Source organism: Dipodomys merriami, unplaced genomic scaffold (genome assembly GCF_024711535.1).
Source record: "Dipodomys merriami isolate MVZ:Mamm:240054 unplaced genomic scaffold, mDipMer1.0.p SCAF_5, whole genome shotgun sequence".
NCBI lineage: Eukaryota > Metazoa > Chordata > Mammalia > Rodentia > Heteromyidae > Dipodomys > Dipodomys merriami.
The window spans coordinates 37,224,645-37,248,263 of NW_027206068.1; the positions used below are offsets into that span (position 1 = coordinate 37,224,645).

Here is a 23,619-nt window from a genome sequence, read left to right on the forward strand (position 1 = left end):
CCAAGGGCTTTGCCAAAGACAGGACCATGGAGATGTGCAGACAGCTCCCCACCCCACAAATGGCTCAGACACTGGCAGCAGGAAAAATTTTGAAGTTGAAATATAAGTAAGCAGAAATGGATTTTTCAAAACAAGAAAAAACCACTCAAAGGTTTCTTATTGAAATTCATGGACGAAGTGGCTACTTTCTGTAGCAGGAAATAGATTGAAGTACCTTTTAGCTTCAATTGAGAGTTTGCTTCCACCGAACCAAAAGAGAACCCTCATTGTTTAGAGATGGGTATTACTGAATAACCTTCGTAGTAGTGTGAGGAAAATCTAGAATTCTTGGGCCAGAAGAAGATTAAACTCAACAAATGACACGTTGGAATTATCAGCATTTATTCCTTATCTTGAAGATCACACCTGAAAATGCTTTCAACAATGTCACCACATCTAAGCCATCATCTACAACTACTGCTATGCCCACAACCACCTGGCTGTGGGGTGGGGAAGTCCCGAAGGGATGCAGCACTCCTGGCTGTAATAGAACACTTGGGGTCTCTGACTTTTGTCAGCTTAGCTCCAGCACACAAGTATGTGTAGCAATTTGTTCATTTCCCCTGCTCTCTCTACCTTGCTGCCCTAATTGAGGACCCAAAGAATTGACTTGTACTCCCTCATTCTTACTTCATGGAGTTCCCAGTATCTACGAATCAGTCTTTTCTCTAGAGCTAAACCAGCTTTCTGGCCTAACACTCAACAGAATCAACATCAAATGCTTTCTGGGAGTTACTGGAAACAGGGCAATGTAGGGACATTTGACTCTTAGGGCTGAAAATTCAGACAATAACGTCTAAAATGGCTTTCCAGCAACGTATCACTCCTGAGTGCTGGGAAAATGAGACAATGTTCTGTGTCAACATGCTGTGAGCTTCAATGACCTTGTCTGATTAGACTGGAACTCTATTCTGTATTGAAACCAGTGTTTTCTGATCCTCTTGATCTTTCTCTCCTTTGTTCCAGTCCCCATCCTCTCACAATGTGTGCTCCTCACACTGATGTAGTCTTTCCCTCCCTTTGTGCTTCTCATATTCTCTTATAAGTTGTGTTTGCTACTGAAATACCTGTTCCTACTCACTATCATCCACCTTTTATGGCAGCTGCAAATGCTGTCCTGCTTTTATCCCTTGAGATGCTAATGATCATTGCATATCATTAGTCTGTTTTTTTCTTTTTCTCCCTCCAAATTCATGTTTAGAAGACAAAATTATTTATAATATTCCAATTTGAGGAAAGTGTTTTTATACAGTGTGAACAATTCCAATCATATGACAGTTCCCTTTTATTGTGTTTTTCTGCAAATATTTCAACAAATGTTGCTATTTCTAAAATATTTTAGTAAGGCAGATAGTTAAAATGAAAAGGCATAAGTAAAATTTCATATTCTATAGAAAGATGGTCTTTAAATTCCCTCACAAATTGTATTCCACTTTCCACTCTTATGTCCCCTTTGGATGACGATACTTCAATTTCTGTTATTTCAACTATTTTTGAAGAGTCTGAGATTAATGACATGATCTTAAATTGATGCAGAAAATGCTAAGTGGATTAACTACCAAACCTAGTAAGTGCTTGCTCTTGAACATGGATTAAATGTCATTAACATAAATATTAAAAAATATAATCTTGCATGGTGACAGCTCACTGGTGCTTTGCTCCAGCCTGGACACTGACCATGGAAAAATAGATGCCTTTCTGTGCCAGCAGCTGTTGGTGGGTGCCATACTCCTTGACTTTGCCATTCTGGATCACCACAATTAGATCAGCGTTCTGGATGGTGGACAGGCGGTGAGCGATCACAATGCACGTGCGGCCTTCTCTGGCTTTGTCCAGGGCTTCTTGCACAACCTGTTCCATGATCACACAAATTAATTCAGATAAAAGCACTCTTCTTGAAATCTTCCTCAGTAGCAAGCCCCATATTTTCCCCTCTGTCCTCTTTACCAAGGTGTCAATGAAACTAACAGACTTTAGGTACCAGGTGGCCTGTCTGCCAGAGGAAAGCTCAACCATGGTTTGCCTTACTTCTGAGATGCATTATTAAAGACACAGTAGTGAATAGAGTCCATCAGTCCCTTAAAACATCCCACAAGGTGTCTTGTGATGTAAATATGTAATCCAACTCCACAGCTTATTCAGGAAGTCTGGCAAAGCCAAACACAAGCTCTTGAATGTGTGAAACATGTTACTCTCATCGTCTGTCTTTCAGAAAGCTGAATGAATAACCTTTGCCCAAACACAGGAGCTTGGCCAACGTTGCTCTTAGGCACAGCCAGATTTTGCCCTTGTCTGAAAGTCCCCCTTTCCATATGGTTGCCAAAAGATGCTTCAGTGGAAGTGGGCAATTGTCTCCTGAAGGAAGCTTCTTAATGATGCTTAGTTGGTTTGGAGCTTACGTGCTCTAACACTAATTTGCCTTGGATCATCTTTGCTCTCCTAAATAAGTGTTTAGCTACCACTGGAAGCTGACAAAGGTCACTGTCAACACTCCTGGCTAAATTTTGCTCTCTACAATGGCAGAGAAAAGCATAAAGTTGAAGTTTTTAAGGACAAGGGATCCAAGTATGAAGGAATATCATTTAAAGCCTTACCTTTTCACTCTCTGTATCTAGAGCTGATGTAGCTTCATCCAAAAGCAAAATATGAGGCTGTCTAACAAGGGCACGAGCAATGGCAATGCGCTGTTTCTGACCACCAGACAGCTGAGCTCCTTTATCTCCAACTCTGGTGTTGTATTTCTGTAAACAAGATTGTGTTTTGTTTTTTTATTTTATTTTTTATTTTTTTTGGATCCGGTCGTGGGGCCTGAACTCTGGGCCTGGGCGCTGTCCCTCAGCTCTTCAGCTCAAGTCTAGTGCTCTACCACTTGAGCCACAGCGCCACTTCCGGCTTTTTTCTTTTTGCTTATGTGGTGCTGAGGAATCGAACCCAGGGTCTCAGGCATGCAAGGCAAGTGCTCTACCACTGAGCCACCTTCCCAGCCCCAAGATTGTGTTTTTATGAGACAAAACTGATAATGAAGTTCAGACATACATTTTTTCTGATGGAAGGTAAGAATGATTAGAAAAATTTGTGTTCAGAAGCTAAAAATGGCTTCAAAGAGAACTAAATAAACAACCAGAAAAGGCTCTACATGGTTTGTTTAATCTGTTTTAGTGTAAGTACCTAGAAAGTTTGTGACTAAGGGCATTGTTGGGATACCATTACCATTCAAATTTGCCATCATTTTATTTGGAACAAAGAGGGGTAAAGGAAAGAAAATTTGATACAAGATGATTGAAATTAATGGTATTTCTAGCCAGCAGGTGGTGCCCTTTACATAAGGAAAGAAAATTTCTTTTGACCATAGCCTTTTGAGGTCTGACTCTTAATACTTCACTAATTTTCATGGATGTTAAGGACCTCTATTTTCATATCTAACTTTAATAATTAAAGTATCTTTTCAAATTGTTTTGGCTTTAGCATTCTTTCAAAATCTTCTCAATTATTTCCTATGGCAGACAATTGTCACTCTCACTAGTGTGAATTCAAGAAGGAGAAGGAGGAGGAGAAAGAAACAGAGGAGAAGGTGAATTAGTGGTGATGGTGGGAGATGTGGCATCATGTGTAACCAGAAAACAGTACTGTCTTATTATTCTCAGGCCCTTGTCTGGCTGAACTGATTTTCAAATGGAGGATTATGATACTTATAATGAAAGTTTGATTGTGAAATTCATGTTCTGTATAGGGTTGCTATTTTTAATCACTTAATATGACCACCCTAATTCTATTATACTCAGAACAAGGTGCCCCTTTGCAGATGGTATAAGAAGTACCTTAGGGAGTTTGGTAGATGCTTTGGCCTGACTCTATCCTGCACTATGGAAAGCAGGTATTGCAGTAAGACTCCTGTATTTACTTATAGTACAGGATTACCAATTTTGTGACACAGAAATGATCCCAGAAAACCTGCATTTATAAAAAATTACTTTGTGATGGGGATACAGAATTCTCAAGAGTGATGGGGAAAAGTGTTTTAAGCATGAAATGGTCACATATCAAGAAAAATCAATTAAACACAGACTGTTAAAGAACGGAAGTGGAGAAAAGCCTCTTCCATATAGTCTGTGCTTGAGAGTGCTTTTCTTGAACAAGAGCCTAAATGAGAGGAAAAACTTGGAAAGAGGTAAGCCACCCCATCTTGCCAGACTTCTCCATAAGATGATTGCCATTCTTGCTAGTTTGAGATAGCAAAGCTATAATAGTGATAATGGGAAGAGTAGATTATCTAGGTAGACATGCATTCTAACACAGGACCTACAAGAGCTTTTTAAAACAAGGTGAAAAGTTTCCCTAATGTAACATCCTAAAGTAACTGAGAGAATGTGCACAGGAAATAGGGTAGGTAAGATTTCAACAATCAACCCCACAAATGGACTCAAGGCCCATAAAAGGTACAATGACGAGAAATTACACCATGTCATAGTTGTTCCAAAGGCACAGCCCCATTAAGACAGAGCTGTCTTTCTCACATGGCTCCGTGTGCCTGGCCAGACCACACTCTCAAATGAGCTTTGAAGTTTGCAAGAGAGCTGAAAAGTGGCAGAAGGAAGAGAACAGAGAAGAGAAGTGTGGAAGGAAGGTCATGCCTGCCTCCTTGGCAGGACCAGAATCAGCGGGTGGTCAGGTGAAGGTCTAGAATACCTTTACTTCTGCTTGGTAAAAGAGGCTTCCACATGTTGCACTAATCCCTAGGCCAGAAGCAGTTGGAGCTTAAAAAGTATTCTGACTCTCTTCTCCTGGAAAGTTTACTCTAGAGTAGGTCTGATATTTTCATTGCTTCCATACAAGACTGTCAGATTTTCATGTTACTGTAACCACTGATAGTAATGGGAAGTTAGGCTAGATGCTTACTTGAAGGTGGAACAGGTTTTAATTTTTACTGATTTTTAGAAGTCAGTTTCTAGGCTTGGCAAAACAGCTCAGTTGGTAGAGTCTTGCTAGATATATGAGGTGCTGCAGCCCATCAGATGACAAGCTGGGGCTGCCTACATGCTCCTGGACTCTTAATTTAGACAGACTTACATCAGGCAGCGAGTCAATGAACTGGTGTATGTTGGCCTCCTTGGCCGCCCTCATGATCTCATCCTGGGACACAATCCGGCTGTTGTCTCCATAGGCGATGTTCTCAGCAATGCTGCAGTCAAACAGGATGGGCTCCTGCGACACAATGCCCAGGTGTGCTCGAAGCCACTGCACGTTCAGCTGCTTTATTTCCTTGCCATCCAGAAGCTACAAATAAGATATCAGAGGTCAACTTCAAGGACCCGAATAATTTTGAATTAGAAAGTTTAATGTCAAGCTGGGTGCCAGTGGCTCATGCTGGTAATCCTACCTACTCAGGAGGCTGAGATCTGAGAATGGGCAGGAAGGTCCATGAGATTCTTACCTCCAATTCACCGCCAGAAACCCAGAAGTGGTGCTGTGGGTCAAACTGATAGGGTGCTAGCTTTGAGTAGCCCAGGGACAGTGCCCAGGCCCTGAATTCAATCCATACAACTGACAGCCAAAATAATTAATGTCATTATTTCATACATCAAAACTGCTGTATTACCGTGAGATTCAAGAAGTTTGATTTGTTTTACTGTGGATTACCAAGGTTCATCTAACAATGAAACAATTGTATACCATGTTTCCCATATTTTAAGACATGCTCAAGTAGGCAGAATAAGACTCCTCTTCCCCATGAAATTGTGAATTTCTCATGTTATATGTTAAGGAAAGAAGATGGAATTAAGGTTACTAACCAGCTAAGCTTAATATAAGACAAGGATCCTGGATTATCTTGGTGAGGCCAGTGCAGTCCTATGAGATTCTAACTGTGGAAGACGGAGGCAGGAGACTGAATACAAGACCGTGCACTATAAGAAGACTTACCTAGCTGGTGCTGGCTTTGAAGACAGAGAAAGGAAAAAAGCAGGAGAATGGATTGTCCTTTGGAGTTCTGAGAAGGAACATAGCTCAGTCACCTTGAGTATAGTCTGGATAGACTTCTTTCAGACTTCTATTCTCTAGAACTACAGTAACTTTGTGTTGTTGTTAAGTGTCTACATTTATGCTACTCTGTTATAGCAGCCACAGGAAAACTAATGCAATGCCTTACTCTCTTTATCATACTTTACAGAAAATGTGTCATGGATTAACATGGAAATAAAAAAAATAACCAACTGGGCCCTAGTTACCTATTCCTGTCATCCTAGCTACTAAGGAGCCTGAGATCTAAGGATTCCACTTCAAAGTCATCCCAGGCAGGAAAGCCTGTGAGACTCCTATCTCCAATAAACTGTCAAAAAAAGCCAGCAAAAGCAGAGCTGTGGCTCAAGTAGTAGAGTGCCTTCTGCAGAAGAAGCTTAGGGACAGCACCAGGTCCTGAGTTCAGCCTCAGGACTCAATCTCTTTCCTCCCTCCCTCTCTCTCTCTCTCTCTCTCTCTCTCTCTCTCTCTCTCTCTCTCTCTCTCTCTCTCTCTCTCTCTCTCTCTCTCTCTCTCTCTCTCTCTCTCTCTCTCTCTCTCTCTCTCTCTCTCTCTCTCTCTCTCTCATTAACCATAAACATATCAGTTTGTGGTCAAGGTTATGATCTGACTTGAGTTTGAGATTCAAATGCAGTGTCTAAATGGACAACAGTGCTCATGGGAGGGTGACTGCTATATCTCCCTAGATGATCTTGGGAAAGAGAATTAATCTTTATGACTTACTTTCCTTGGAAATAACATGAGAATGGCAATTCCTAAACTCACAGAATTGAGGACAAGATGAAATGACAAAATTGTCACATGGCACAGGACCAGATACAGCTGAAGTGCCCAAGGGCTGACAGCAATTTGTAATTGTGTGTGTGTGTGTGTGTGTGTGTGTGTGTGTGTGTGTGTGTGTGTGTGTGTGTGATGTGTGTGTGATGTGCTTAGGACTACAGAAGATGGACAAATGTATGAAAAGATATTTGGCATCTTCAATGCTGAGATACAGGATAGGGAAGGAGAGGCTGCCCTTCCTAGTGACAGGCTTATGATAGCCTTGCTGATGAAAAGCCTTACTCTCTGATGCAGGAGAGCCTTTCATTGTCATTGTTGTTGCTACTGCAGGAAGAAAATCTCCTATCATTTCAGTGAGAGAGGTGATCATGCCCTTTGAAGCAAACCCCAGTGACTGGATTCTACTTCTCTAATAGTGAGGAAAAGCATGTGCTTATTCTTGTCACCTGTATTTGACTGGGAGCCCTGGGCTACAGTCAAGTTGGTCTTTGATACAGGAATACTCCTCTCCTGTATGGGAAGCTGGGAGCTTCCGGGATGAATACCCTTGACTTGTACCAAGCCCAGCTTCATGGAAACTACTCAAATGATACTTTCCATGTCTCCATCCATTGTGTGAGGGTGGAAAATAGAAGGTGGATAGAAGCAGCAAGACTGAATAAGAATATGTCAAATGTGGTAGTGCATGTCTGTAATTCCAGCATTTGGAAGGCTCAGAGGATCTCAAGTTTGATGCCAGCCTCAGTTACATAGTAACTTCTAAGCCATCCCAGGCTACATAAGGACTTTGTCTCAATAGACCACCACCAACAAAAACCATACAAGGTTCCATGGTAAATCCTCACAAAAACTCACAGGATTTATCTTTGATTATAAAGCCATGTTAACAGATGAGAAAATGAGCCAAGTTAATTCAAAATGCCACAAAGTGATCTAGGGAAGTATAGTTGGTTATAAACATTATAGATTGGACTGGTACACAAATATCTCATAATTGAAAAAAATATAGCAAACTTTCCCTCTCCATCAATCCATTGTTAAGTACCAGACATGATTCCATGACTTGGCTATTCTGAATTATTCCACAACAAACATGGACATGCAGACATTTCTATACTTTCCTTTACCTAATTTTACATTCAAAGTTTTCTTTAGCCAGAATCCATAAAACTTTTATAACCACGATTCCTACAAACTTTGATTCTTTCCTCTTCACAATCCTGAAGCTTTATATTTCAATATCCTCCACAATTTAAACACTCCTTCAAAGTATTCAAGTCTTTGATTCCCAAACTATGGTTAGTATTAGAATAATAAAGGACATTTGTAGAAATAAAAAGACTAACCTTTAGCTCACCTGAATGACCCAAGTGGCTGTGTTATTTACTAGCTCTCTAGAACATTCTAATTCATACCAAAGTCCAGGTCAAGATTCAAAGTCTTCTGATCACAGTGAGATTTTTTTCTCCATTTCAAAGTAGTCCTCTGTTTAGATCTTTTCTTCAATTCTTTTGATGTTCAAACCCACTGACTTACTTTTATAATGCATTAGGAACTAATTGGTAGTACTCTACTAATTATTGCAGGCATTTTTGATAAGAAGTCTAATGACTATGTACCACTTGGCAGGATTTGAAGCTGTAGAGCAAATGCATGAAATAATTGAAAATATATTGATTTGTGCACCATCAACATGTTATCTTAAAAAGGTTTCTATCCTATTCAGTCAGCATTCATTTTCATATTCTTTCTGTCTGTCTTTCCATATTTCAAGGAACTAAAAAGCTGAAAACTCTCCCAGACCCTCTTGCTCCTGGAAGTAAGTTATGTTGCAGGAGTAAAATGCATTGTGCCAAATCTGGGAGGCAGATGCCCATTCCTCGTTGGCAGCAGTGGTAAGCCTAGCTGGGTTATGGAAGATTGGAGTTTTTGTAACAGAGACCCTAGTCTTGTGTCTTTAGGTTTGCAACAACCATGACATGGGCATAATTTTCTTCAACCTCCAGACCACAGGACCACAACTGCAAGGCTATGATCTTGAAACTTGGGAGTAGTTTCCTTTACTTCCTCTATTCCAGCCCTTCCAAAGAGTAAGTCTCTAATTCTTTTTATTAAATAGTTACCTATTTGAATTATACAGGGCGATTCTTGTTTCCAACACTGCACGTAAATGATACTCTCCACATCTTAAGTTATGGTCTGCTTGTGTTTATGCACTTGGAGTATAGTGAATCCTTCTCTTTTTGTATAGTAATTTTACTGCTTAGCATTGTTTTCAATGCCAACATTTTGTTTTTACCAAGCATTTTTTCCACTGTAAAGGGATTGAATGCCTAAGGGACTGTAAGATTCTTAAAGCTTCCATGGGTTTTAATCAGAAAACTCTGAGAACCACTCCTCTTTATAAATTTTCCATTTCATCTAATTTGCCTCTGTGCTCTCCTGGGATCAAATACCTTATCAACCACAGCCACATTTCCTCTTAAAGACACCTCAACTGTTTGTCTTGAGAACTAGCTCTAACAAAGGACATAAGTTTTCTCTCACAGGTGGAAGTTAGGTCTAGTTTATAAATAAATAAATAAATAAATAAATAAATAAATGTCTATATAGGGTCCTATGCATATATATGTAAATGTATTAACTGAAGTATGGTATATGCATGGGAGAAATAAAGTGGTGTAACTCCTTTGAGCAAAGAAGTCATGGTCTAAATAATATGAATGCCAAGAAGCTGGTACTTGAGGTGTTTGTGGAGAAGGTCAAGGGGGATGGGGTAGACTAAGAGAGGAATCTTAAGAGAATGCAGTAGTTAATCTTCAGTGTATGTCCTATGAAACTAGGAAAATTGAGGGTATGAGTAGGGTTGGGGAGAGATGGGGAGAAGAATGAAAGGCTGATATTGATCAAGATACACTGTACTCATAAACTGACACGTTGAACTGAATTTGTACAACTAGTTAAAGATAATTAAAAGATAATTGTTTTAAGCCACTTGTTTCTTCTAATGCATGGTAGTACATACCCTATCTCCTCACTTAATACCTTAAGGAGAGACACCATGTCCTGCAACTCTTTATAATACACTGTAAAAAAAAAGTCTGTTCAGGACCTTCATCAGAGTCTGAGAGCAAACATTTTCTCCTCTAATTACTTCCAATGTCAGCAAGGATTTTATTTAGAGACATGTTCAAACCACAAAACTGAAGCATAAAAACAATTTTCAACAGTGTATGAACAAGAAATTATAAATAAAGAGCAAAGCTTGAGTTACTATTAAAATAAAAAACTGTCTTTAAAGACAGTGGATTTTTTGTATGGCTGCAGATGTAACTCAGTGGTAGAGCTCTTGTGCAAGGCTTTGAGTTCATTTCAAACCACTGCAAAAATAACTGAGTAACAGAAATATTGCTGCAAAAAGCTTTGGACAATAGGTTAAAAATGTTCTCCTCCTTTTAGTTATCTGTGCACCTAGGATCCTTATGGAGCTGGAGCTCACCAGTTTGCCAGTGTCCACAGCACTACAGATGATAGACGTTTTGAATATCAACCCTGAATATAAACAATAACTAAATGTCTGCACAGTGGAAAGTCCTACTCTAAATTCCACCCCTTCAAACTCTGGCATTTCCTATACCCCTGTAGTCACTTCAACTTACTACTCCCAACTTCTATCTCATGCCCAGTCACTAAGAAGGACTCAAAGCTTTGCTACATATGTATTCTGGATTTTCCCTCACTTCCTGATTTTAACCTCAGGAAACAAAAAAGTATTCATGTATATTCTTTATAAATCCCTAGTTTTATTATTTTATTTTTGAAAGATGTTTCGATGTCCTTACCACATCAGTGTCTCATCCTCAGACAAAAACGCTCCAAATTCTCTTTTCTGAATATGCTTCCTAGACTCTGTCTCCCCATTCCGGCTGTTTGTCTTACTTGTCTCTTTCACCTTTGCCCTTCTTCAACTTCTCCATATCCCCCTCTACCCTCCATGAACCACACTAAACTGTTTTCTGACATCACAACTTCACAGAGACTACATGTCTCTCAGTCTTCATCTGACACAATCTCCTCAGCATTTGTTCTTACTTTTGTTCTCCATCCTGAAACTCACCCCCTGGTTGGCTTTCCTCTCACTTGTCTCTCCTAGAACCCCCTGTATCTTTCTAGTTGCTTCAGTTTTGGCTGAAACTTCTCAGCCGCTGAAATCCAGCCCCATAGCAATGGAGATGAGTGATGTAAAGTAGTTACAGAGGAGGGCAGAGAGGCAGAGTTGAGGCAGGAGTTGGAGAAATCGGCTGCTGCAACTGGCATGGCTTGGACACCAAACCTGGGCTTTACCTAACAGGGACAGAGCTAAGAGGCTTGATAAGGAGAGTGAAGCACATCCAGGCATGTGGATGATAGAAAGGAGCCAAATAAGAAAGCACGTCCCGGGTAATTATTGTGGTCTATATAATTACATTGTTCTCAAAATATGAACCATGTGCTCACTTAAGCCTTTTTTTTCTAAAAAACATGGGTACTTGATTTTGTGTATTTTTAAAGCTTTCCAAACTGAGGGAGAGGATGCTGAAGAAGTTTAATAAATCTCACTGTATAGTAAAAATAACAATAACATCTTGTACCCAATCAATCTTAGCATTGTATATCATGATAATGTGATTTAAAAAAGAGTATGTGGCAAGACTTTATAGACGATAAGGACAATATAAATTTAGTAATTTATCCATTCAACATATATGTATTCAACTTCAATCTGTATAATGTAGCAGCCATAGTAAATACATTATACGTAATTTTTATTCAAGAAAGAAAGAAAGAAAGAGGGAAAGAGGAAAAAAAAAGAGGGAAAGAAGCGTGCTCACCACTGTGCCGGCCAATGGGTCATAGAAGCGCTCCAGGAGCTGCACCACCGTGCTCTTCCCACAGCCGCTGCTGCCCACCAGAGCCAGCGTCTGGCCCTTCTTCACCTGCAGACTCAGTCCCTGAAGCACTGGGATGTCTGGCCGGGTGGGATAGTTGAACTTCACTTCATTAAAGGTCACGTTTCCTTCCAACACATTCTACATTGAGAAGAGAAACAATGAATCAGATTGCTGCAATGCCAAAAGCACTGAGTAGGGCTAACCCAGTTAATTCTGGGTTTAAGAAAGAGTTGAACTCTATTATACTCTATTATTTCAAACTGTAGGAAATAAATCAGGTAGACAACAGTCTCTGTCTGTCTCTCTCCTCTCTCTCTCTCTCTACATATATATATACATATATATGCATATATATACATATAGTTGTTATATATATACAAATAGTTGTTATATATATATATATATATATATAGTTGTATATGCATGTACATATATACATTTGTTTGTTTTGTTTTTGCCAGTCCTGGGGCTTTAACTCAGGGCCTGGGACCTGTTCCTAAGACTCTTTGTGCTCAAGGCTAGTGGTCTACCAATTGAGCCACAGCATCACTTCCAGCTTTTTCTGAGTAGTTTATTGGAGATAAGAGTCTCATGGACTTTTCTGCCCCAGCTTGCTTTGAATTATGATCCTCAGATCTCAGCCTCCTAAGTAGCTAGGATTATAGTTGTGAGCCATTGGTTCCCGGGCCAGTCAATATTTTTATGATATGGATTGTTAACACAAGAACCTACAATGTAACTGTGATAAATCTGTTCTAGAATAGTTACCTAGAAAAGGAAGTCGGATTATATGAATGTGCATATAGAGAAGACAGTATTCTGATTTCCCTGTGTGTGAGATAAAGTACTGGATATTAATACATATCATCCGCATTTATTAAAATAACACTGTGATCTAGATCTTATATTACCATCAGCACATATAAATTTTATTAAATTTTATTAAATTTCCTCTTCACAGACTTTAGGAGTTAGGCGTAAATAATATTCTCAAAGCATCACACTCACTGGCTTTAGGCCTTTTGTGCTGTAGCTGTCAATCTCAGGGATTTTTTCAATGAGCATGATGACTTGGGATGCTGATACTTGAGCTTTAACATAGTCAGGAGCAAAGGAACTGGCCGGCCCTACTGCCATGGCACCAAAGACAATAGCTGAAAAGACCCTGGGGAATTCAAAAACAAACAAACACAACGTGTCAATATTCTAAAGGCTGCAATGGTACTAAGCTAGTACTTTTGTACTCAGGAAACATTGCCTTAAGTAATTAGAAAGCAGATGAAGTAAAAGACATAGACTTTTGTCTAAAAGTTCATGAGATATGGATTGCAAAGTGGTTCATTATTTTCATATCTCTTGATAGTCTAGTCTTGAATTTTGTAGCACTTCTGTTGAAGAAGTGATTTTGTCTTCCTGATCTGTACTGGGCTTGTGACAAAGTTTGGTTTGTACACTGTGGTGAATGCTATTGTTGATTTCATGCTGATGATACAGATTATCCTCTCTTTCTTTCAAAATAGGTAATGGTTCATGGCAGTTCAGATCCATGCTATACTAACCAGATGGGGAGTACTGACCCATAGATTTGGGGCAAAATGAATAATTATCACTCTGTGCTACTGAGGTCTATTGGCTGGGGGTTACACAATATTATAGGAAAATTGACAATGAATATACTCTGTGGTAGAATGACATTATATTCTTAGAAAATCCGTGTGCCATCTATTAATTATGTTGTGTCACCAAATCGGGAAGATCACACACATATTTCACTACCAAATTGCATGTTTAAGGACTTTGTGGTTTAATTCAGTTCAAATTCCTCTTCTCTCATTCTATTCATAGCAACAGTTCAGATTCATAGAATCCAGTTTTCATTTGTCATTTTTTAACTTTTCCACTTGTTATATTTCAAGTGCTTTTTTTGTAAATCAAGGAGTAGATTATTTATCCTGCTCTCTCCCAGAATTTGTAGAAGTCAGCACACAGCTTTACACCTTAACTGTCAGTAGGTGAGCCTTTACAAGGAGCCACCAAGGCTGTGTGGAGACCTCTGAATTGACTCATCCCTCCTAGCCACAGATTGGGAAAGATCAGATAAGTGAGTCAGCACCAGGAAAAAGGGAAGTTTTGGAAATGAAGTATGCAACTTGGGGGAGGGGGAGAGAAGCTGGGAAGGGAAAAACAAGAGAAAATGAGGGAGGAGGTGACACTGTTTAAAAAGAAATGTACTCATTACCTGACTTATATAACTGTAACCGCTCTGTTCATCACCTTTACAATAAAATTTAAATATAAAAAGAGAGAAGTTTACTGATGCAACTCAATGTCTCCAGGATGACATACAAAGCCTTGGAGGCCAAAATGCCCTTCTTGGAACCCTATTGCATTGTTGGTGGGAACGTAAACTTGTTCAACCACTTTGTAAAATAGTATGGAGTTTCCTCAAAAGACCACATAGAGCTCCCCTAAGACCCAGCAATCCCACTTTTGGGAATTTTCCCAAATGTTTACAAACAAGACCACACTAAAGCTACCAGCACGACTATGTTTATTGCAGCATTATTTACTATAGCTAAGATATGGAACCAACCCAGCTGTCCCTCAGTAGATGAATGGATCAAGAAAATGTGGTATATATACACAATGGAATTCTATGCCTCCATGAGAAAGAATGACATTGCCCCATTTGGTAGGAAATAGAAAGACTTGGAAAAGATTATAATATGTGAAGTAAGCCAGGCCCATAGAAACATAGGTCCCATGTTTTCCCTTATTTGCAATAACTAGTATATGTCTGGGACAAGCAGAAAAGTTCAGATAAGAAGATGTTAAGCGAAATGAACCCCAAGATAGATTTTTTCTTTGTTGCTATTGTTTCTAATGTATTTATAAGGTACCATGTGATTTTTTTTGTTGCTTTGTATTTCCTTCCCCCATGGTATAACCCCTGTTTTCACCGTATTTGATGTTGGTATAATTTGTGGAGGGGAAGGGAAAAAAACAAATCACTTAAATAGGGATACAGGTTAACCCATTGCAACAATGAGATGTACAAGATGCTATGTTGAAAAACGAACTTTACAATTTAGGCCAGGGGTGGGGGGAGTATAGTTGAGGAGGTGGGAGAGAAGGGATGGTAGGGGAAATCAAAGGAGGAGGCTACAATGCTGGATAAGAAATGTACTCATTACCTTGCTCATGTAACTGTAACCCCTCTGTACAGTATTTTCACAATAAAAAAAAAATGCCCTTCTCTCGATCAGCAGGCTTGCTTCATAAACCCTCACCATAGAGATTTCAATCAGGACATGGTGCATGTGAATACCGTCTTTACGTTTGCAAGCATTAACCCAGCACTCACAACAGAACATCTTCAAATTCCATCACTTCACATGCTATCAAGTAGGCGCCAAACCGGAAACAGGCAGCACAGGAGAAGTACATCATTGCCTGGGTGAAGGAGAACGTGATTCCAAAGATGTGTGCTTTCTTCAGAGCATTTCTGAAAAGAAAATGTTTGAAAACTTATTCCACTTGCGTAGTCTTCTCCTGTCTACCCTTCTCTTTTTTTCCAGTACTGGGCTTAAACTCAGTGTTTTGTGCTTTTACTTAGCTTTTTTGCTCAGGATGTCACTCTACTGCTTGAGCCATACTCTCACTTCTGGATTTTTGCTGGTTAATTAGAGGTAAGAGTCTCCTGGTCTTTTCTGCCCAGCTGGCTTCAAACTACAATCCTCAGATCTCAGTCTCTTGATTAACTAGCAGGCATGAGACATCAGAGCTTGGCTCTCATTTCTTAGTCTTTAAAATGTAGTTGGATAGGTTGGCACAGAAAAACAACCACAAAAATGGTCTTAGTGTCTAAAGGAATAAGTTATATCCTCCTTTTACTTCCCAGTCATGGGAATTTAGGAAACTGCCTCATCTTGATGTTCCTCATCTTTAATGTAGGATTGATTACACCTGAATGTACTGGTGTAAAGATAAATTAAACCTGTGAACTTCGTACAGAGCCTGTTAAAGATTAACAGATCAACATTCCCTCCCTTTTATCCAACTATTAAATATAGACACATGTCCTCTAAGCAATCATTACTTACCCAGCACTCTCAAGTACACAGACCATGTGGCTAGCACAGGGGGAGGGTCATGGCTCTGACTTTGGGGATTTCAGGGTTCTGTTGGGTCATTATTTATATACTGGAGGAACTACACCAATGATGTGCATGTAACAGGTGCCCCCTCAGGCCCCCTCAGGTGCCTGCCTGAGTGTGAGTGTCCCATTTATCTCAAGGTTAATTACAACTGCTTCTCAGTTGGATGCTTCCTGGTACTCTCTCTACTGCACTCTACTTTCTAGTCAAAATTATCCCTTTGAAAGCAAATATGGTGGGTGAAATATTTCTCATATTCTTGTCTCACTCTTCAGGGCTTCTTACCTGTATGGTACCTGCAAACTCTGTGTATACATCTGTTCAAACTTATGCTCCTGAGTCAAAGAAACCACAGTTCGGAAGTTTTCTATTGCTTCAGTAGCAATCTGCAACAGACATCCATGAAAAAGGGGCCAATGGGAAAATAGAGACAAATTAATAGATTAATAAAAAATTATGATTTCAAGTCATCTATGTACCACTTAGTATTTATTGTGAGCATCTTCTCTATGGAAAAGTGTATTCAGTAAATTATTAGACTGAATTATACATCTGGAAAAGAGATGAACCTTCTTGAAATGAAATCACCAAGGACACTTTCTTAAAGCCAAATCGTCTTCTATACATTTGCAAAATTCCATTGTTAGATTTATCTCTTTTTAGACTCTAGGGTTATTTTTAAGGGGTCAGTTACATTCTATCCTCTCATTTCTGCAGTCATCTAAAACAGGTGACAGCAGAACTACTCTGCAACCAGAAGACCACTTTGATTTCTGGTAGTTACCAGTTTATATCTTGGCTCTAAGAATTCATCAGCATGTTGATTGCCTATCTCTTAGCCTTATGTGAAAGTTCAGAAATTTCTTGATAGGTCTCTGTAAGGAATAGAACATTTGTCAGGAAACCCAGGAGATAGCACAGAAGCATTTGAAAACTACTGACAGAATATAAACAATCATGCAGAAATAATCCAAAGAAGTTTAAACAGAAAGCCCATAAAAGATGGTATGATAGAAGGGATAGAATAAATACTAGTAGGATTTATTCTAATCTTCTCCATCATATAAAATGGGCCTACTTTCTCAATAAAAGAGATTGAAACATCCTTGAAAGAAGGAAGGAGAAAAAGACATGATTTGGAGAGAAAATTGCTGGTGGAGAAGGCAGGAGAGCAGCAGAGAGGAAGAGAATACAGCGGGAACACCATGATCCAAGAACAGAAACGTGTATGGAAACCCATGTCAGTCCTTGGGCCTAAGGATATGTTACTACTTTCATTTCTAATCTGCCAAACAAGCACAGAAAATACTGTCTTGAGTAATGATTATGAAACCATTCTCAGAGCATAACAAATAGCAGGGAATAACAAAAAAATGATAATATCTTTTTTTCATTTAAGTAAGCAATTTTATTTAGACTCACCTTCCCTGAAACTTCCAGTATCTGGTTATCTTTCAGGGCTTGTCCAGACAACATTTTCATCTGAATAACTCCTCCTATTGCCATGATGGGTACAATTGCTAACAGCAAAAGGGATAATTGCCAGCCATAGATTAAGGATATTACAATTCCTGTCCCAAGATTTGCTATATTCTGGGCAAGTAAAGCAAGCCTGGAACCCATTGCCTGGAAAACAAAACAAATTGGAGCCATATTTTTTACACTATCTTTAACATTTATGCTTATATACTTCTTTTCTATTTATAGAAAATATATAATATATAATATATATTATATATAAAATATATATATATAATATATATAAAAATATATAAAATATATAATATAATCCAGAGTTTTATTTTCCAAAGTAGTTTAGAAAATTTGATTAACTCATCCTTGAAATGTATTCTTAATGATTGACAATGTACTGCTATGAAAAACATTTTCTTAATTATTAAATACAAGTGAAACATTACTTTAAAAAGTTTGAGTTTCTTATTACCTTGCCCATGTAATTTTTAACCCCTCTGTACGGTATTTTCATAATAATAATAATAAAGTAAAAAAAGAAAACATTAAAAAAAAGTTTGAGTTTCTAAAATGTAAATTTTGACGATCTGAAAAACTCAAAATAGAAGATTAATAATTCAGAATTCAGTAACATATTCCTCCTCTTCTTCTTTTTGTTGTTCTTGTTTGGTTTGGTTTAGTTTTTGTGCCAGTACTGGGAATTGAATTTAAGACCTCACACTCTCATTTAACTTTTTTTTTTTTTGTTAAAGGCTGGTACTCTACCATTGAACCACCCTTCCATTTCCAGCTTTTTGCTACTTAATAGGGGACTAGAGTCACTTAATTTGCCTGATCTGGCTTTGAACTTTGAATCTTCAGAATCTAGCCACTAGAGTAGTGAGAATTATGGCTGTGAGCAACTGGCAGCAGGATCTTAATTTTACTTTATTATCTGAAGAATAGTCACTGAAGCAAGGTATACAAATTAGCAAAGTAAAGGAGTTTGATAGTTACGTTATAAGGGGAATGTGTTGGGAGCCAGGGACTTCTGTTCCCTGAGCAACAGTTTGGAACCGGTTTCCTCTGCCTCAAGACCTTAAGACACAAGTGTCATTAGGTGGTAAGGAAGGCATAGTTGGTTCCTATAGCCTTTGAAGCTAGAACAAAGACCTCAGGTAACTTCATTTGCAAATCATACATCTTCATGTAAATTGGTGCGTTGGCATCATTCTGTAGCTAGTGCTTGCTTGCTGCTTACCTTTACTTTGTGCAAGTGACTGCATATAATAATGTGCTAAATTAAGGTGTGTGCTGCTTCAGTCTCCAAGACCTTAGAATGCTGACAGCACACCTGGTTCCAGCTTTCTCTATTATGTATGATGGTGTGTCTTTTCCTAAACTTCCTACCATCTTCCCAGTCTTCCTTCTGGGTGGGTTGTGGAAAGAATGGTATAAATTCCCAATATTAGGTATGTAACTAATTGTAATTTAGCCTGAAATTTGTTTTTAAACATATTCAAATATATCTGGGCCTATATAAAGTCCTTATGATGATTAATTTGACCTGGATTCCATTTGGAAAATAATTCATGCATTAGGAAGTTACGGAACTTAATTACAGTAGGCACATATAAGAATCTTCCAAACAATCAGGGACTTTCTAGATTTTCCATTGAAAATAGAATAGAAATATTTTAGTGGTCTCAGAACCACATGTCCAGCTGTGTCTTCTCCTTTCTCTTCTGCCCCTTCCTATCATGGTTTGGTTCCCCCCATGCTCATAAAGTGGTATAAGCACCTTCACATCATTACCCATGTGAAATGTTTAGCCTCTTACAAACTTACAACCAAAGGTCATTTGTTGAGCTGTGTTGCTGACTCCCTAAAACTCTGTCTTGAGAGGCTGAGCATGTGGCTTAGGGGTAGAGTGCTTGCCTAGCATGCATGAAGCCCTGGGTTTGATTCCTCAGTACCACATACACAAAAAACACTGGAAGTGGCGCTGTGGCTCAAGTGGCAGAGTGCTAGCATTGAACAAAAGAGGCTTCAGGACAGTTCCAAGGCCCTGAGTTCAAGCCCTAGGACTGGCAAAAAACAAACAACAAAAAACCCACTCTGTCTTGATTGCGTCTCTCCCTCCTTAGCTACCCCTCACTGTTCTGTACTGTCCCCGCCTCATAGCATTAACCTCAACATTTGGAACTTGTTCATTGTTGACTACCTCATCCAATCCCACGGCTTTCAAAGCTACTTATGGTTATGTGCATAGTTCACATGCTAGAATGCTTGCCAAGCCATTGGGAGGACCTGGGTTAAATCTTCATGTCTACCAAACCCCCAATATGTTACCATTAAACTGAAAATTTCCCAAATGTCTTTTCTTCAGACCAGAACTCTGGTCTACTTCTAGACTGGACTTCTCTGGAAGATACAGGCATACAAAGCTACATGTCTATCAGAATATCTAACGTGAGCTTCATAGACTTACTGAGACCCACATAAAACTCTCAGTTCTCTCCAAGCCTACTTCTCCAATGGGCTTCTAATTTCATGAAAAGTGAATCATAATTTCTCAGTTGTGCAGGTGAAACATTTAAAACCATCCTCAATTTTCTTTCTCTTATCTTCTCTTATCTAATCCAGTCAGCAAATTTACATTTTATTGTTACTTGTGGCATATCAACACTTATCTTTCCTCTGTTGCATTATTGTAATGGACTCTCTCTTCCTTTTTGTGTATTCCTAGATCCTGGTGACACACCAGCCATAAAGATCCATTCAACAATTCAGATCATGCCAGTCCTATATTGAAATCCACAATCATTTTCCACCTAATTAACAAAACAATGCTGACCACAACCCCACCCTCCTTGCTATTTAAGGAATAAATGTTCCAGCTTCAGAGACTTTTCACTTGCTGCTCTTCTGGTCACAGCACTCTTAGACACCTGTGGGGATCATGCCTTTCTTTTTCTTAGGCCTCTTGCTTACATTCCAAACCACTGAGTTCTTCTTGATAACCATGAAGCTCCTTCCCCCATATCCTGCTTCTACTTTTCAAACAGCACAATTTGACAATCTGATATACAAGATAGAGTCTATTAGAGCACAATTTGGGTCCATTCCATGGAGTTCACAATTATTACATTGACAATCTGAAATACAGTGAAGACTCCATTATGGCAAGACTAGTGTTTAGTTCAGGAAGTTCAAAGTTATTTAAGTCTGCGCATATTGTGTTCTTTTATGTTCTACACAACCTTATTTAATCTTGATTTTTTTTTAGTTACTTGCTTCAAGCAAAAAAAATATTTTGCAATTTCTATGTGTTTCCACATTCATATTTTAATTCACTCTTCTGGAAGCCTAATCTATAAACAGTAAAACTGTCAGAGTGATTTTGCCTTCTGGAAAGACTGAAACACAGTCTGATGATCCTGAATGATGGGCTTAATAATGTTTTTTTCTGAATTATTCTTTTATGTGCATCATAACAATATTATGAATATTATAGCTATAAAAAGAAAACTTACACATTATTTAAGCCCTACATGGGGTATAATCCCTAAGGAGTTTGTACTTTTCTATCAAACAGGTGATAAAATTAGGAAGATAGACAGTGGTTTGTATGTTTTTTATGATAACAATGACCATCACCAGGATGATGATGATGATGATGATGATGACAATGACGATAATGATGATGATGATAATAATAATAATGACAAGTACAATGAGAAAGTGAGTCGTGCCCTGAGGGAATAAAGACAAATTCTAACAGCAAGGAAGCACTTACCCCTTTCACTTGAGCAGCATCATTTGCAAGTCTTGTAGTCAATGCTCCAGTGGTGTTTCTGGGGTCATCGAACCAGCTCACATCCTGTGGAACACAAGAGTTTTTATTCTTTCTTTCCTTCCTTCCTTCCTTCCTCCCTCCCTCCCTCCCTCCCTCCCTCCCTCCCTCCCTCCCTTCCTTCCTTCCTTCCTTCCTTCCTTCCTTCCTTCCTTCCTTCCTTCCTTCCTTCCTTCCTTCCTTCCTTCCTGTCATGGGGCTTGAACTCTGGACCTGGGTGCTGTCCCTAGGCCCTTCAGCTCAAGGCTAGTGCGCTACACTTGAGCCACATCACCACTTCCGGTTTTCTGAGTGGCTTGTAGATAAGAGTCTCACGGACTTTCCTGTCTGGGCTGGCTTTGAACTGTGATCCTCAGATCTCATCCTCCTGAGCAGCTAGGATTTCAAGCGTGAGCCACTGGCGCCCTGTCGGTTTTTATTCTCTTAAAGCTCTAATTGTCCGCTCTAAACTTGTGGAGGAAAGTGACATGCTCAGTTTTGTCACACTCCAGGAATCCACCTCCACAGCCCTACCTGTCTCAGCATGGATCTGAAAACCATGTACCGCAGCCGCCTGGTGAGGATTTCTCCAGCTTTGCCAAATGTGAAGCCCTACGAGGAGTAAAAACATGCCAACACAAAAGAAGTCAGAAACATGAACACTTTTTGTACGAGAAGACTGGATTTGAGTTCATTGCTGAGACAAAGTCATGATTTCCGGGGTTGGGTTGCTGCATTTCTGTGAGCATGCGCCACGGTGCAACGTGCAGACTTCACTGGTGATAAGGACAGCAAAGCTTGCCTTTGGACCCGACTCTGCTCCTCCCAACCACTTGATGGGTTGACCAGGGATTTATTACAGTGTGTTCCTTTGTCCACCCCTCCCCCCATCCAGCCTAACTTCCTTCTGCAGTGAACAAGGTCTGTGTCTACAAGTGAGGACGCTGGTATTGTTCCCAAAGCAGGTAGTACTCAAGACAGGGGTCTACGGTTTGTATACTGAGACTGCGGCTTGAAGTATAATATGAGAGAAGAGGAATTAGTAGTCACCCCAGCCATCAATGTTGTAGATGACAAAGGTATCAAAGGTTTGGGATTTAAGAGGAGAACTCCACAACTTTGGAGAAAAAAATGTTGAGGAAGAAGCCTGGCCTCCAGAAAACTGTCTGCACTCAATCCCCTCCCACTCCAAGCCTGGGAGGAGGGAAGAGTGACTTTGATGAAATGTAGCCTGAGAGCATGCTGCTATGCTAAACAGAGAAATGGAGGAGGCAGCCATACCTACTTTGTAGTAGGCATTCCTGAGAGAGAGGGAAACAACACTGCAGAGAGCACAAGTGAGTAAAAGCCAGCTCCTCCAAGTGGTCCCGGCTAAGGGCACCGTGGAACTGAAGGCCAGGTGGTGCCTTGGACCCATCACATTGCTACAAAAAGTGCGTCCCATGGCTTTGCACGCTGTACTGTAATGCTACACCACCTGAGCAGAGGCACAGTGGCCATGCATGAAAGCAGAGGAGAAAGATAATGTCCTAGATTAAATGATGTGTGCCAAAGACTCTTACTGTTTATTATATTCACCTGGAAATGATCACAGAAAGGCTTCTACTGTCGGAACAAATGGAACATGAAGTTTCTTCCTTGCCTCAGGAAAATGACTACTATTATTTTTCTGAATGCTACCTTACTCTAACACTGTACTTTGTGCACATTAGCTTGTTAAATCCTTAAGGCAACCCTATAATCACCATGCTTCAGAAAAAAACAGCATTAGTGAGGATGACAGGTTGCCAAGGGGTGATTACAGAAGGTTGTAGAGCTAGAATCTGAATCTAGGCCTTCTGAGAATTGTAATGAGGATCAGACCCCAGACTCTGAGTTCTTATCCTACTTAGCTCCTTGCTCCATTTGACAGGCATGCCAGGCTTAGCTCTTCCCAACTGTCAATGCTGAAGTGACCAACTCAAGGCCTAGCTCCAAATTCCTTACCATCTAACTTCGCACAGAGGAAGCTTTACCTTCTCCAGACTCCTGAGATATTAACAATTGGTGTGACACTTCTGTGTGTAGTTAAATGTCCCATGTATTCTAGCATGGTTCAACTCTTCCATGGAACTTTACTTATTTAATAAACAAAAAGGCTCATTTTCTCCTATGCCTCCTACACAGTCTATAATAATATCCTATTTTAAATGTGTGAAATAAGAAACCTATTCAGAGTCAGGTAAAAAAATCATATGTAGCTAATCTCTCTCTCTCTCTCTCTCTCTCTCTCTCTCTCTCTCTCTCTCTCTCTCTCTCTCTCTCTCTCTCTCTCTCTCTCCCTCCCTCTCTCTCTCTCTCTTTCTCTCTCTCTCTGCCTTTCATGGGACCTGAACTCTGGGCCTGGGCACTGTCCCTCAGCTCTTTGGCT

At 39.6% G+C, this 23,619-nt stretch overlaps 1 protein-coding gene across 2 annotated transcripts in view; it reads right to left on the reverse strand.

Moving 5' to 3' along the window:
* Nucleotides 1–392: 392 nt before the first annotated feature.
* LOC138809641 (ATP-dependent translocase ABCB1-like) overlaps nt 393–23,619 on the reverse strand; it is a 54,437-nt gene continuing 31,210 nt past the window's right edge. For both annotated transcript variants that reach the window (XM_069996394.1, XM_069996395.1), the window contains 10 exons: nt 21,744–21,821; nt 21,174–21,257; nt 17,345–17,548; nt 16,208–16,308; nt 15,130–15,270; nt 12,774–12,930; nt 11,706–11,903; nt 5,107–5,313; nt 2,634–2,780; nt 393–1,890 (listed from right to left, as the gene is read on the reverse strand). In XM_069996394.1, the coding sequence (XP_069852495.1) occupies nt 1,684–1,890; nt 2,634–2,780; nt 5,107–5,313; nt 11,706–11,903; nt 12,774–12,930; nt 15,130–15,270; nt 16,208–16,308; nt 17,345–17,548; nt 21,174–21,257; nt 21,744–21,821 (1,524 nt within the window). In that variant the 3' untranslated portion in view covers nt 393–1,683. The remainder of the gene's footprint in view (nt 1,891–2,633; nt 2,781–5,106; nt 5,314–11,705; nt 11,904–12,773; nt 12,931–15,129; nt 15,271–16,207; nt 16,309–17,344; nt 17,549–21,173; nt 21,258–21,743; nt 21,822–23,619) is intronic.